At 37.9% G+C, this 12,916-nt stretch overlaps 1 protein-coding gene across 1 annotated transcript in view; it reads right to left on the bottom strand.

Moving 5' to 3' along the window:
- The window catches only part of LOC124642978 (protein stum-like), a 75,592-nt gene that overhangs the window by 1,125 nt on the left and 61,551 nt on the right, over positions 1–12,916 (bottom strand). The window contains exons 5-10 of the mRNA XM_047181805.1: positions 7,234–7,603; positions 6,548–6,768; positions 5,957–6,083; positions 2,557–2,683; positions 1,658–1,738; positions 211–324 (exon numbers count right to left, since the gene is read on the bottom strand). Of these exons, the coding sequence (XP_047037761.1) occupies positions 211–324; positions 1,658–1,738; positions 2,557–2,683; positions 5,957–6,083; positions 6,548–6,768; positions 7,234–7,603 (1,040 nt within the window). The remainder of the gene's footprint in view (positions 1–210; positions 325–1,657; positions 1,739–2,556; positions 2,684–5,956; positions 6,084–6,547; positions 6,769–7,233; positions 7,604–12,916) is intronic.

The following is a 12,916-nucleotide window of genomic DNA, read 5'->3' as shown; positions in this document are numbered from 1 at the left end:
AAAAATGGATATAAAATCTTTTAGAAAATATTATTGAAAATTATAATGTAAACAGTGTACTATTAATTAGGTAAAACAGTGTCTTGTTGCCAAAAACATAATTTATTAAATGTAAAATGATCACTAGTTAGTCCCATCTGGGCGCCACTTTCTTCACATTTTTTCAAAACGTTTTTTAAAGACAAATAAACACTAGAGTGGTATACTCACGTGAAGTCTTGACCATGATGACTCCCCACCAAATGGACCAGCCCCAGCCGACGAGGCAGAACAGCACCGTGAACAACTGCCCGCAACCCACCAGGAGGTTGATCACGAACGAGCCTGAATGGTACAGTTAGTTTTAAAAATTAAAAATAAACTTATATATACAACTTAAAACTAATACATTGCATCAAAAAATTGCTCCTCATCGCTGTCACTGGGTAATGTACCCAGAAGGCTGGCAGCATTGCCACGTTGGATGGCAATGCTCAACCTCTGTGCGAAATAAAAGCCAGCCCTTGGGTCACGAGAAGTGTCAACAAGGCGCTTAGAAATTTCCTTCGCAAGCGCGTGAGCACTCGGACCCCACGGCCCGAGAGTTTCAACCCCAAACGGCTCAAACATGTAATTCCCGATAAGGCTACTATATTTGCGCCGTTTGAGGTCCTCTGCTTGTGAAGCGGCGGAGCCAACACAACACGCAGTTCTAGGAAGATGGGATGGCGCAAGAGTGTCGACGCAGGTCGCGTCCCACACTAAAGTCCTACCCATCTTCCACGGAAATAGCGACATGCCGTCTGGTCTCTTGCCATCGTCGCGTGCCAAACCATTTGGTTCAAGTACGGCTGGCACGCCGACGGCAACAAGAGCCCGACGGATCACGTCGTTGATATTCGCATGTCGTGGTATGCGGCCCGCACTCCGACTGCACGACAGGCCGTGGTGACCGAGGCTGTTGACAGCTTCCCCGCAGTGGCAGCGGTGAGGAGTGCAGTACGAAGCACCCAGACGCAGTCAGACAGCGAGTCTGAAAGTGGTGTCGTCAAACATGATGCCTATGTTTGCCGACGGAAATGCGTGAAGCCAAAGACCTGACTCCCACTCACCCACAGCCAGTGGGCGTGCTCGCTCCGCAGAAGTAATTGACGTATCAATGAGATTTTTCCGTATTACTCTGCAGAGCGGCTCATCCCACTGTCTCTGGGAGGATGGGTTGGCGGGTAGATCGGTATTCGGGCATGTGACTTTCCAAGCATTAATAGCCTCCGCCAGGCATGGCACCTCAAAATTGAAGTTACAGTTAGTTAATACTATAATATTAGCTTCTAAAGAGAGATGGTAAGTAATAAAGCATTTAGACATAGTTAATACTATGGTATTACTATGGTATTACTATGTTGCTTTCTTAAAAGAGATGATTAACAAGGCATTTTGCCAGTTACAGTGGAATCCTCAAAGTAACGGCTTTTAGTCAGTCATCGTTGACACATCGCATGGTGTGTAAAGATGACATGAAACTGGAATAAGACATTGGGTTCGCAGTATATTAAGTCAGACTTTATGTATCCATCAGTAATTGGTAAATATAGACTTCAATAAACTTATTATCTTCTTTTGGCGATTTTAAATCTTTTGTATGGCTTTGATTAATAAAGGATGTTTTCGAACTCACCTATCCTATGTTTAGCTCCGTCGTGTACTCCGAAACGAGGAATACCGAAGCATAAACAGAACATACCACTGAGTATGCTTCCTGTAAATACAAATATGAAAATAAGATTTTGTAACATACGCTTTTTGAATAATGATAAATTATATTGAATTAAAAGCTCGAAATAAAACAGTGTGAGGTTGTTCCTAACATTCAAGATAGTTTTTATATAAAAGATTAACTTGACCATGGCCCACATAAAGATAGACAAATAGATTATCTGATCACATCCGGTAACATATTTTGGCGCCCAATGTGGGACCCACCTAATCTCGTATTTTTTAAAGTTCTTTAATCTGTGGTCATAGGGTACAAAGATGTTCTTATTTCAAACTAAAAATCTCTCTGTCCTGTTAGTATACGTATAGTCTGTTTTTTAATCTCGTAGACTAAATTGACACTTGCAAAATGTCAAACTTACAAATAATGTTGCCAGCTCTTTTGTGCAGTGTTGTACTTACGATACCGGTTTGTTGAATCGTAACTTTTTATCTATAATAGACGAATTTCATATTCATTCAAAGTTTTATATTTCAAATTAACGTACACACGGCTGTACGACGTGCTACAAACTGCCAGGGGTATCTGACCACACAAAGCCATGCGTAATCATCAAGAATAAGCCCATTATTTCAGGATGACTTATTCTAAAAAAACGATACTTGATTTTATTAACGCTAAATTTCGGTCGTGCCACATCGCTATTTAAGAATTTGCAATAAAATGACAACACTCGTAATGTCAGTTTAGTCTACGAGATTAAAAAACAGACTATAGTAGGTTTCTATAAACCTTTTTAAAGCAGATAAACTCTTCAAACTATCTGAATACCTAACACTCCAAAAGGAACAATAACTCACCAAGTCCAGGTACAACAATGTTACAAAGCAGACAGAAGTATGCGAGCACTATGGGCAGGACGGGTATAGCGCCGCGCATCACACTCGTGTGCTCCACTAGAGATGTGTCCAGCTTCTTGCGTGTGTCCTGAAGATAAAGGAAGAAAACTTTAATATGTACCTATTATTGCTTAAATAAAAGTAAAAGAATATCAAACATTGCTTTACGAAAGTGGATCGCCATATACTTTCCGGTGGTAAGTAGCATAAATTAGTGTCAAAAATCGGGGCTTTGCTGAAAAGAGACTAGATTAAACAATTTTTTTCTTATTCAATTGGCGTTTTACCTATGTATTTTCAAAATCTTCGTTCTTTTGCCATTTTGTGAAATATTTGATATTGCGCATATAACGTGACAAAAGATTTTTTTTCGGAATGGAAGAAAACGTTGTCAAATTCACATATTTTCAGCAATGAACCACAACAAAACCATTGAATAGGTAGGAAGTTAACCTTCACATATTTCGGCAAACGCTGGACAGTTGAATAACGGTTTTTAGTATAATATCATTTTACTTAGTTGAACAGTTAAAACATCAAGAAACGACCTCGTTTGTCCACAGTTAGAGTACTCGCACACTACAGACAGACTAAACAGTCGGCCGACAGTTGACCCGATAGTTTATTTTTTTTAAGTTAATTCTTATTTAAGTTTTCAGTCGGTCTGATACCGGCTGAATACCTGATCTCTAATGTAATGTGCGTACTACCATTTATCTCCATACTAATTTATGAACCCAAACAAACTATCAGCCGACTTAAATCATCCTCTCCTCTAAAAACTAACTTGCTGTTCCCGACAGGGTCCCATAATTGTTTCTCTTTAATTTTACAGACCAGCTTAATTTGTATACATTATAGGATGCAATAAAGTTATAAAAGTTTGCAGTGTGCGGTTTACAGCATGTGTCAACTTGTCATGTTCGTGACAAGAGTGACGACGAGTCTGACTAGCTCGCTGACCGTATCGTTTCAATGTCACAGCTTAACTATTAAACTAGCTATGCTTTGTGGTTTTAGCCGCCCATTGTGAACAACGGGACATGTCACCGCATCATTGTGTCGGTAGCTTTTACTTTTTCTAGGTTTCTACGGTCACTTAGCTTATAAGTTGACAATAAGGCTAGTAAACGGAAGAACGATCGTGAATTTTTGTTGTCATTTCATACATACTATGGGTATGATCGTTTTTGGCAAAGTTGACAGTTGCTGTCAGTCAGTACAAAAATGTCATCTATCTTGAAAACTGTCAGCGGTCAACTGCACAAAAACTGAGGGGCAATATAGATCAGTTAAATAAATCATACTTTTCGACTCAATAAAATTTTGTCTACGGAGCTGTATGGAGTTTAGTTAACTAGGTAGTCGTTAGAAATAACGCCTGGAAAGAGTAGATATTAAACAATCATTATCAATATCGACATAATTATTTACTGTCTAGAAGTAAGTTCAAAACTACAAACTTTACAGTCAAAATGTTCAATACTCAAACAACGTTTGAAAACATACATAATTTCATTAAAATAACTATCCAAGAAAGTAGGTACCTCAGCCTCTTCCTCAATATCCACATCCTTCTTCATGAAATCCTTCGTGATCAGTATCCTGGAAGCTTTCCTCGATGGCATAGGTGAAGGGTTAGGGGTAGCCCTAGGGGATACCTGGATAGAAGGTCGGGGAGAAGGGACCGGGGTCACAGCTAGAGTGGTCTTACGATCCATCGTGATAGGATAGTTAGGGTTCTTCGAATATATTTCTTGGGGTAAACTGTATAGGTAATGTTGTAAATGGGGCGTTAGGTAAATATTCGGCATTTGTCTTAAACTGCTTATTTTCGCGTTGGCTTTGCGGGTGTAACGGTTTTTTAAGTTATACATTGATGATATTTTTTGCACTCATGATCACTAACACTTCAAACTTGTGTTGAGAACTTGTAGTTATTATAAGTTGAATTTTAGTTTTAATAGTTTTTCTTCTAATTATTTCACAGTTAAATATATAGTTGTAATACGTAATTTGAATGCGTTCAAGTTAACAGTCGAATAGACACTGCGATTAAAATGCGCTAATCATACATTTAGTAATGCCATCGATTATTTCGTCCCTATTGTTAGACAACCGACCTTGTTTACACTAACCCATTTCATATAAATAGTACCTACTTACTAACTTACTTTTAATTACATATGGCTATAGATTAAAATCATTGCTAAGAAAAGTCTACACGCGACGAAATTAAATATATTTTTTTAAACATATTGTTGTACTGCTTAGCACGCAATAAATGTACTTACTTTATTATTATAAACGACTGACATTAAGTTCCTTGAGTAATAATAAACATGTAATTTATTAACTTACATGATCCCACGTTGGGCGCCAAGAATAATGTTGGCACCCAAGCAGGGACCTTCGTTCTTGCTAGTGTAAGTCTTTCAATCATTCTTGTATAATGGTATTATGATGATGATTCACGTATTATTCTACGTCTACAATGTAAGTATAAGTTACGAGCTATTATTTTAGATTAATCTTTAAATCTTTTTATTGCGTTAGGCAATGTGAGTCACACAAACTAAATATCACAAGTCATAAACCTTAAGTTTGTTGCCTTTGAGAGTGAATCAACTGACCATGAGTAGTCCTAGCTCTGAGAAATCAAAAAGTGACGTCCCTTTATTCAAATTACTTGGCAATTTCCAAGAAACTACAATTATAGGAACAAACAAAGTTTTAATAACTGGCCACTGGTCAGACCTTGAGTCATGTTCCCCGACGCGTGGCGTTGCGTGACCGCCATTACAAACGGCCAATTGGAAATATTCGGCGACTTGTTGGTTTTGGGTCATTTTGTATAGATTTACTGAAGTCTATTGAACTGTGGAATTACCTGGTTTGATACTGTAGATTTAGCGAAAGTAAACAAAGAGATTGGCTTGAAAATCCGGAATAAGTGACTGTTTACGAAGATACCACCATTACTGTTGATTTAATTTCTGCCACATGTCACCAGCTAATTTCTGCCACATGCAAGGAACTATATCATTATTTTAGGTTAAGAATCTATCCGAAATAAGAAGTAGTGAAAATAGTTATACAAACCTTTAAAAAATATATATTAAACCGACTTCTAAAAACACTAATAAGCAAAAAAATATCAATTTTTAGGTTCCTGGGCCTAGAAATCAGGGTTTAGTAAATGCAGCTGTGAGAAAATTCTTTTGGATTGAATCAGACTCACAGGACAGTCCTTCATCAATTTACTCTATATATTCCCTTAATTTAGCAGACGTTAAAGCCATAATAATTCCTAACGAAAGATCGGATGACGATGAAGATGAACTAAATACTAAGTAATTACCTCAGGAGGCAGCGTGGGCGACATGCTCTTGTTCTTGGAGAACATGCTGGTTCTTCTGCTGGAAGACTGCTCGGAGCTGCGCCGGCACATGCCCGTCAACCACGTGCACAGACGGTTGTTGCAGCAACTGTTGTGAGACAGTTTGTGTTAGTGATGTTACTCAAAGAACTTAATTATACAATTTTTCAATCATCAGTTAAGTTCTACCCTAGGAATAAATATGGTGGTTTAACATATTTTCTATACAAAAGTTTTCGAAACGTCAAACCTATTCTTCAGATAAAAGGAATCTGGCAATTGAAAAATCAGCCTCTGCTCAGACCGGCACCCCTGGGCTTTTCCTTTTTTAACATTATTCTTTTTAACCAATCGCTTTTGACGTTTGGTGATGGCACGGACGCCAAAAGTAGCGTCTTTAACTATAGTCCTAATCATGAACATTATCAGTAACAATGTTTGAATTGTCTGTCAGGTAAACTAAACCTGTACAGGAGCTATTCCATTATTTATTTTCATCATCACTTTTTCAATGAGTGTCGTATAGTACGCCATGTTTGTCACAATTTTGTCTTATATCCTACTCAGACTCACCTAGTAGGAGGCCGATCACTCAATATGCTATCCCTCCTCTCAATATGCCTCTTCTTCCTTCCACAGCAGCCGACCTCCTCGGGCGCGGGAGACATAGACTCGGCAACATTGCGTGGCATCGACCCTGTGTCAGCTACGCGTCGCCGTCGCCCGCAACACCCACAGAATATGTCGCGTAGTGTGCGTTTCGGTTTTGTTTCGTTTTCGTATTCTATTGAGGCCTGAGTAAAATAAATAATTGTATTATAAAACAAAGTTATCAGATTCTACTAAAATAGAATGAAAGGACATCAACTAAGTCAGATCAGTTTAATCCTTTTCAGTATTAATATGTCGCCGAACAAGTCGAAAATGAGAAACTTAGGGTTACACACTCCATTTCTACAGACTACATAAGACTAATACATATGTAGATTGTTTGACAAACTTGATTGATGTTCTAAGATTCTTAAAATTTAAGCTTGCAAAGCACGCATATTTAAGGCGTTGAACACAATCTGTTTCAGACACATATTAGAAAATCTCTTGTTTGTCGATCAGTTGGCATTCAACGTATTAATTTGATTCGAAACCAGTGCCTTAAAATTGAGTTGTAAAATTCCACCATGCGGGTGGAATTTTACAATTTTTCGCATTAGCATTGCAAGTTAAATAAAAGCTTGTAAAAATTATATGAGCGTACTTACTTTGCCCGCAGCCCTTTCCATATCCCGTATCTCTTGCTCAGACTTTTCCTCATCAACGCCTTTCATACAGCAATTCAGCTTACTCATCATCCCTTTTTTTCCTTCCTGCATTTCATCTTTCTTTCTTTCTTTATCCTTATCTTTATCTTTGTCCTCATCATCTGAATCTTCTCCTTTAGTGCAACAAGCGCAGCACCTAGATTTGCATTTTTTCATTAATCGTTGGCAGAAGTTGGGGTCTTTCGGTTTGTCTTCTGAAGGGTGTGTGGGGTCAGAAGCTTCTGTGGCTGTTCCTTCTGGTGGGGTCTCTTTGGCTTCTTTCTTGGTCCTCGCTGGTGGTTTAGGGGTTGTGCTCGTGCTTTGAGGGAACCTGATAATTGAAGGTGTGTTATTAGTAGATGTTTTAGTGTTCTCACCATCATGTTGTTTTTGTTTATGTTGGTTTCTATTTTAATATGTATGAATTGATTTGTTTTAAGGAATTCCTTGGATCTCTATTTTGCTCGAATCCTATTAGATGATTGTTTACTATTTCGTTTTTTTAAGATTTCAATATGAATTCTTTAGCAATTATGTTCCTTTTGCAATGCAAATGCAGTGTCAAGTTTATTACATACTTTGGCATAGTTTTGTAGACCTTGACATTAGATAGTTTTGCTAAAGACAAATTAGCTTTTCAAAAAGTTTTACAAAGTGGTATTCTATTAACATTGTTCCTGCAGTTATTATTAATGCAAGCTTGCGGTATATAGTTTAGTACTTTCTTGTTTAATGAGTTGTGCATAAATGTATTCATTACGATATTTCCGGAATCTCCTTTTAAACGAAGCATTTCTTAGGAAATGTCTAAGTATTTTATTGCTTACATAAACAGACTTGAGGTAATCAAGCTTTTGGTTTTTAAATGAAACAGGTATGGGAATGATGGCAGTCTGAAAGTGTATTTTTTCATACGACGAATTCGTGATTTCTATTACAAAGAACGAATTCAAAACTAAAATACAAGTGATATCTCGAGAAACTACCTACTTCAAAATACTGTACCTACTACTTGACCAATCTACTACTTTTCACCAAAGACCCGTGACTACTAAATACAAAGTGCATACCCTTAGCCACGAAAGCATAGCCAATAAGGCTATGGTGGCTATTTGGCTCTTATATATCGCTTTATCAGACAAAGCGAATACAGTGCGAACACAATACTGTTTGTGGGTAGTTTAGTCATGCTTTAAGCATCAAGTTATGCTTATTGTGTTTTTGTTTTACCTTTGTAGCATGGGAAGAGCTGGTATTAGGGGTAGCCTAGAATTTAGGAAAATAATCTGTTAAATGTATTCACTAAAACAATGCTCATAAGAACAACATTTTAGGAACCAATCGCCTTTGTGACTGCAACGATAACTACTGAAAAAAAAACCCTGTAGATTTTTCTTATAAAATCCATTCACGCTTTGCCGGAAAATAGAACCGAGTAGCTAGATCTCTAGTGTCCGCTAAATTTAAATATTACTAAGTTACTGTTATTCCTACCCCAATAAACTAATTCTGCCCCCATAAGATAAAAATTATAATTTTTACAACTGTTATTAAGGTTTTGTCCACCGGAAGCGGAGGCCCAGTTTCGAGTGCCTATTTCCGGTCGCCAACGACTGGTAAATACTGCCATGTGGCTGTTTGATACATTAAGGTTGTAAATACGAATATTTTGGTAAAAATTATACGAATAATCAGATCTAATATCTTCATTATTCCATGTCTAGGTTCCCCCACCGGTTTCACCCGCGTCTCATAGAAACGACTTATTTTACGCACCACAAAAAAAAGGGAAGCCACTAGCCTTCCATGATAAATGGGCTATCAAACACTGAAACCACTTTTACTAAGAAAAGCACCACAGTAGTAGTTCCGTCATATTAACGAAACTTTACAAAAACATTATTTAAAGCAAAATAGTACCAATATTTACCTATTCTCATCACCATACCGCTTCGGTAGCAATTCATTTGGCAAAATATACACAGTCCTATTATGTATCATTATCAATTCAGGCCAAAACACAACAAAATCCGAAAAACAAACATGGAAGCACTATTTTCAAAAACCGAACGTAACCGCGGCCATAATCTTGTTACATCAAAAACACATTTCGCGCCAAAAACCGGACATAAACCATAGACAATTTAATAGTTTCGAAAGAAGTTTTATAATAAGGTTTAATGCCTCATTTTAGTCTATGTTTTTCCCGCCAATGTTTGGTTTTTGAGGGCGGGTGCGACGCTCAACGTTCGAGGGCGAACTAGAAGGGGGTTGAACCGTTTCTTAAGGGCTGTATCGAATGCCAAGAATTACGTGTCGTGTCGTGGCGTGTACCAACGTAATGAGCCTTGGCCAGAAAGAATGTAGTGGACCTTTGTTTAAATAGGTTCTGTACTAGACGGTTTTATTTACCTTTTGATTTATTGGGGGGTTTAAAAAGTTATGTTTTCTTTGGGCCTAGACCTGATTTAACAATTCTAAGTCTAATTTTAAGCTTAAGTATAAGAGAATTTTAACTGTAACATGTTTTTTAAACTCTCCCGGATGTGGAAAAGCAAGCAGTCTACAAAATCTACACCATAAATTCAAAACTCAATTTTTTTACAAACGATCTATCACACAAGCACTCATAATTTTACCTCGTCTAGGTTATGAACCCGTTTCTCTCAACAATGTTGTCACTACGAGTCCTAATCTCAAACTGTGTAACATTACCAAACATTTATCCAATTGACTGCATTAACGTCATTGCATGCAACAAACAAAATGGCGGCAATCAAAGTCACACTGCACTGATCTTAGATCATCTATTTCACTGGACATGCCATCTTTAGGATACATGGAGAACAAAATTATGAGACCTTCTAAGAAATTAGCGTCGCCGAAACATGGATGTTCTGGGTAAGAGGAACGTTACCGGCTTTATACGCCTTCGCTCATTAAATTAAATAAGAGTTCACCCATTTTCAAAAAAAACTTAAATCCCCATTCAATCTATTTAATGCGTAGTCTCGACTTCTTTTAAATCAACTCCAAAAAAATAGGGGACTTCTCAGTTTGTCTGTATTTTTTAGTAGGTTCCTCGATTTCTCGAAGATGCCTGGACAGATTTTGAAAATTATTTTTTTTTATATGAAAGAGTGCACTCGCCGTTTCGTTCCATGACCGTGAAAGTTTTCTCAATTCCACTTTATTATTATTATTATATATGTATGTCTCTTCCAGACCTCGGGACTATAGAGTCCCGGATTTTTGGGAGGCAAACGTGGGGCCGAAGCCAACACGCTGAAGCCCTTTTGAGACAACTTTAATGAAATGGTGACACAAAACCGACAATTATACCTGTATACACTATAGAAACGTACCCAAGGACAATCCCCGGTTCTGTGTTAAACTATTGCTAATTGTGGATGAAAACTACTTGAGCTATTGTGATGGGATGCTAATGGACTGGGAATGGGGATAACTATGGGAACTATGGCACCTGCCGATAACAATGTTTGCACACGTAAAAATGGCAGGTGGAGACTCGCCAACTCACTTACTGGGCCCCCGGGAATCAGTCACTGAATAGCAACAAGAGGGCAACAGGTACATGAGCAGCTGAAGGGTGAGGATACCTCGGCGGACTTTAAACGCAGATCACGCGCTCCCTGTGGGTCCAGCATCACCGGCCCACTCGCCACTTACCACGAGGCACCTACCCTCCGAGCGGGCTGCTAACCCTACTCTAGCGACTCCACTCTGACCGGCCGATGAAGGCAAGTCAAGAGGCGGGAGACCTATCCCCTGTCATGCTTCACTCCGGCAGGCCGGAGATGGGGGACAGTATACTCTCCCTGGAGCACTCGGATATATAGCCCCGCGGGGTCGCTACTCCCCGTCATCCGCCTCAGATGCCCTGCGGGGCTTATTATTATTATTATTCTTTATTGTACACAAAAACATTTAAAAGACACACACAACACAGAGAAGACATGTACAAAGGCGAGCTTAACCCAGAACTGGGTTCTCTAACAGCAAACCTTAGAGCGATAGAGAGATGCGATAGGGAAGAGAAAATTTAAAGTGCACAACATTAAACAACACAAAGATGAAACTACATAACATAAAATATATACCTATAAATACAACATAAAATATAATAAATAAATACACACATACAAATAAGGTCATGTTGACAGGAAATGTTCTTTAATTCGTCTCTTGAAGACATCTAACGATGTGCTGTCACGTATACTGTGAGGCAGAGCGTTCCAAAGCCTTACAGCGCGAACAGTGAAGGATCCATCATAACGGCTCGAAGTATGAGGAGGGATACGGAGTAAAAGAGATGAAGAGGAGCGACTCCACTTTGTTAAATGGTCTAAGCTAACTAATAGAAAAGCGATCTCTATCTACAATTTTCCAATTTTATGAGGTTTATTGTAAAGAAAATTATGACTCAATTCATTTTAATGTTTTTTTAATCATTTCTGTATTTCTACTGTTAGTAGGTCATTGACTGGCACTGTTTGCGGGGATACAGCGACCTCTATCGTAAGTAAGTGGTACTTACTAGAATATATTAGGTTTAGCAGGGTTCGTTCTAAAATTATACTTTGGTTTCATTTGTCATGCTTAAAGGATGGGATAAGCTGTTAAAGTTGGATAAAAGCCAATTGTCTTTTACACTTAAGTTACATTTTGCATTGTGCATAAACACATATTCCTCAAGAGATGAATAAAAAAAAACTCTTGAAAGTCATTGGAAAATGCGATATCTTATTATATTCAAATTCTTGATAATTCATGAAAGGACTTCGTTAATAAATATTAAATCAAGCATTAGCGAATTCCTGAGAGCAGAAAGCAAGCCCCACATTATGAGAGTTCGTTGTTTGACGGTTTCACACGATTGAACAGAATTAGCTCTCACAGGATCTTCGTAAAAACCAACAAACGTTTGATTATTTAGAAAATACAATGCATAGATTTTCTTCACCAACTTCGTACACCGATGATGTAGTCTAGTAAGGCATGCTATGAAATTTTATTGAAAGAAAGTCTCAAACCCTTAAGTACCTATCAAATCTCTCATAGTATTTACTATCTTCACCTCGGTAACTCTTCCAGGGTAAAACACTGGACCGACTTAGGTACAGACAATGCTTGACTGAAACTGGCTAGTAGAAGAATCTAAGATGCAGAAGGCAATGAAACATAAAGTCGTGAACAACAAAAGGGAGATTTTTCCCATAATTTCAATTCGGTTGTGTTACTAATCTCGTGTGGCGATCGTGGGTAAACCACCACGCTTGCGTTGTCTATGGGACTTTCGTTATGTTCACCATAAGACCATGAGTCATAAAACCTTATAATATGAGTATTCTCATAAAATTTATTGCTGATTAATGTCAGATTTCTTGAGAAAAAACAACACTATTGTATCTTATTTTCGTTTTGTTACCAACTTCAAGAAGGGAAGCTCATTTCAGACAGACTTCGAAAAAGGGGGATCTCAATGTATTACATGATTCCTTTATTATTTTGCACATCATTATAAATTACAAAAAATCCATAACTAATCCAATTTCCTTTTTCAAATAGATCGTAAAACTGTTATGTAGCTATGTAAATACATGCTAGTCTAACTACTAGGAAA

The sequence above is a fragment of the Helicoverpa zea genome, chromosome 26 (genome assembly GCF_022581195.2).
Source record: "Helicoverpa zea isolate HzStark_Cry1AcR chromosome 26, ilHelZeax1.1, whole genome shotgun sequence".
In the NCBI taxonomy this organism is placed as follows: domain Eukaryota; kingdom Metazoa; phylum Arthropoda; class Insecta; order Lepidoptera; family Noctuidae; genus Helicoverpa; species Helicoverpa zea.
The sequence above is the reverse complement of the archived record's forward strand: the minus strand, read 5'-3'. Positions and strand labels throughout refer to the sequence as shown.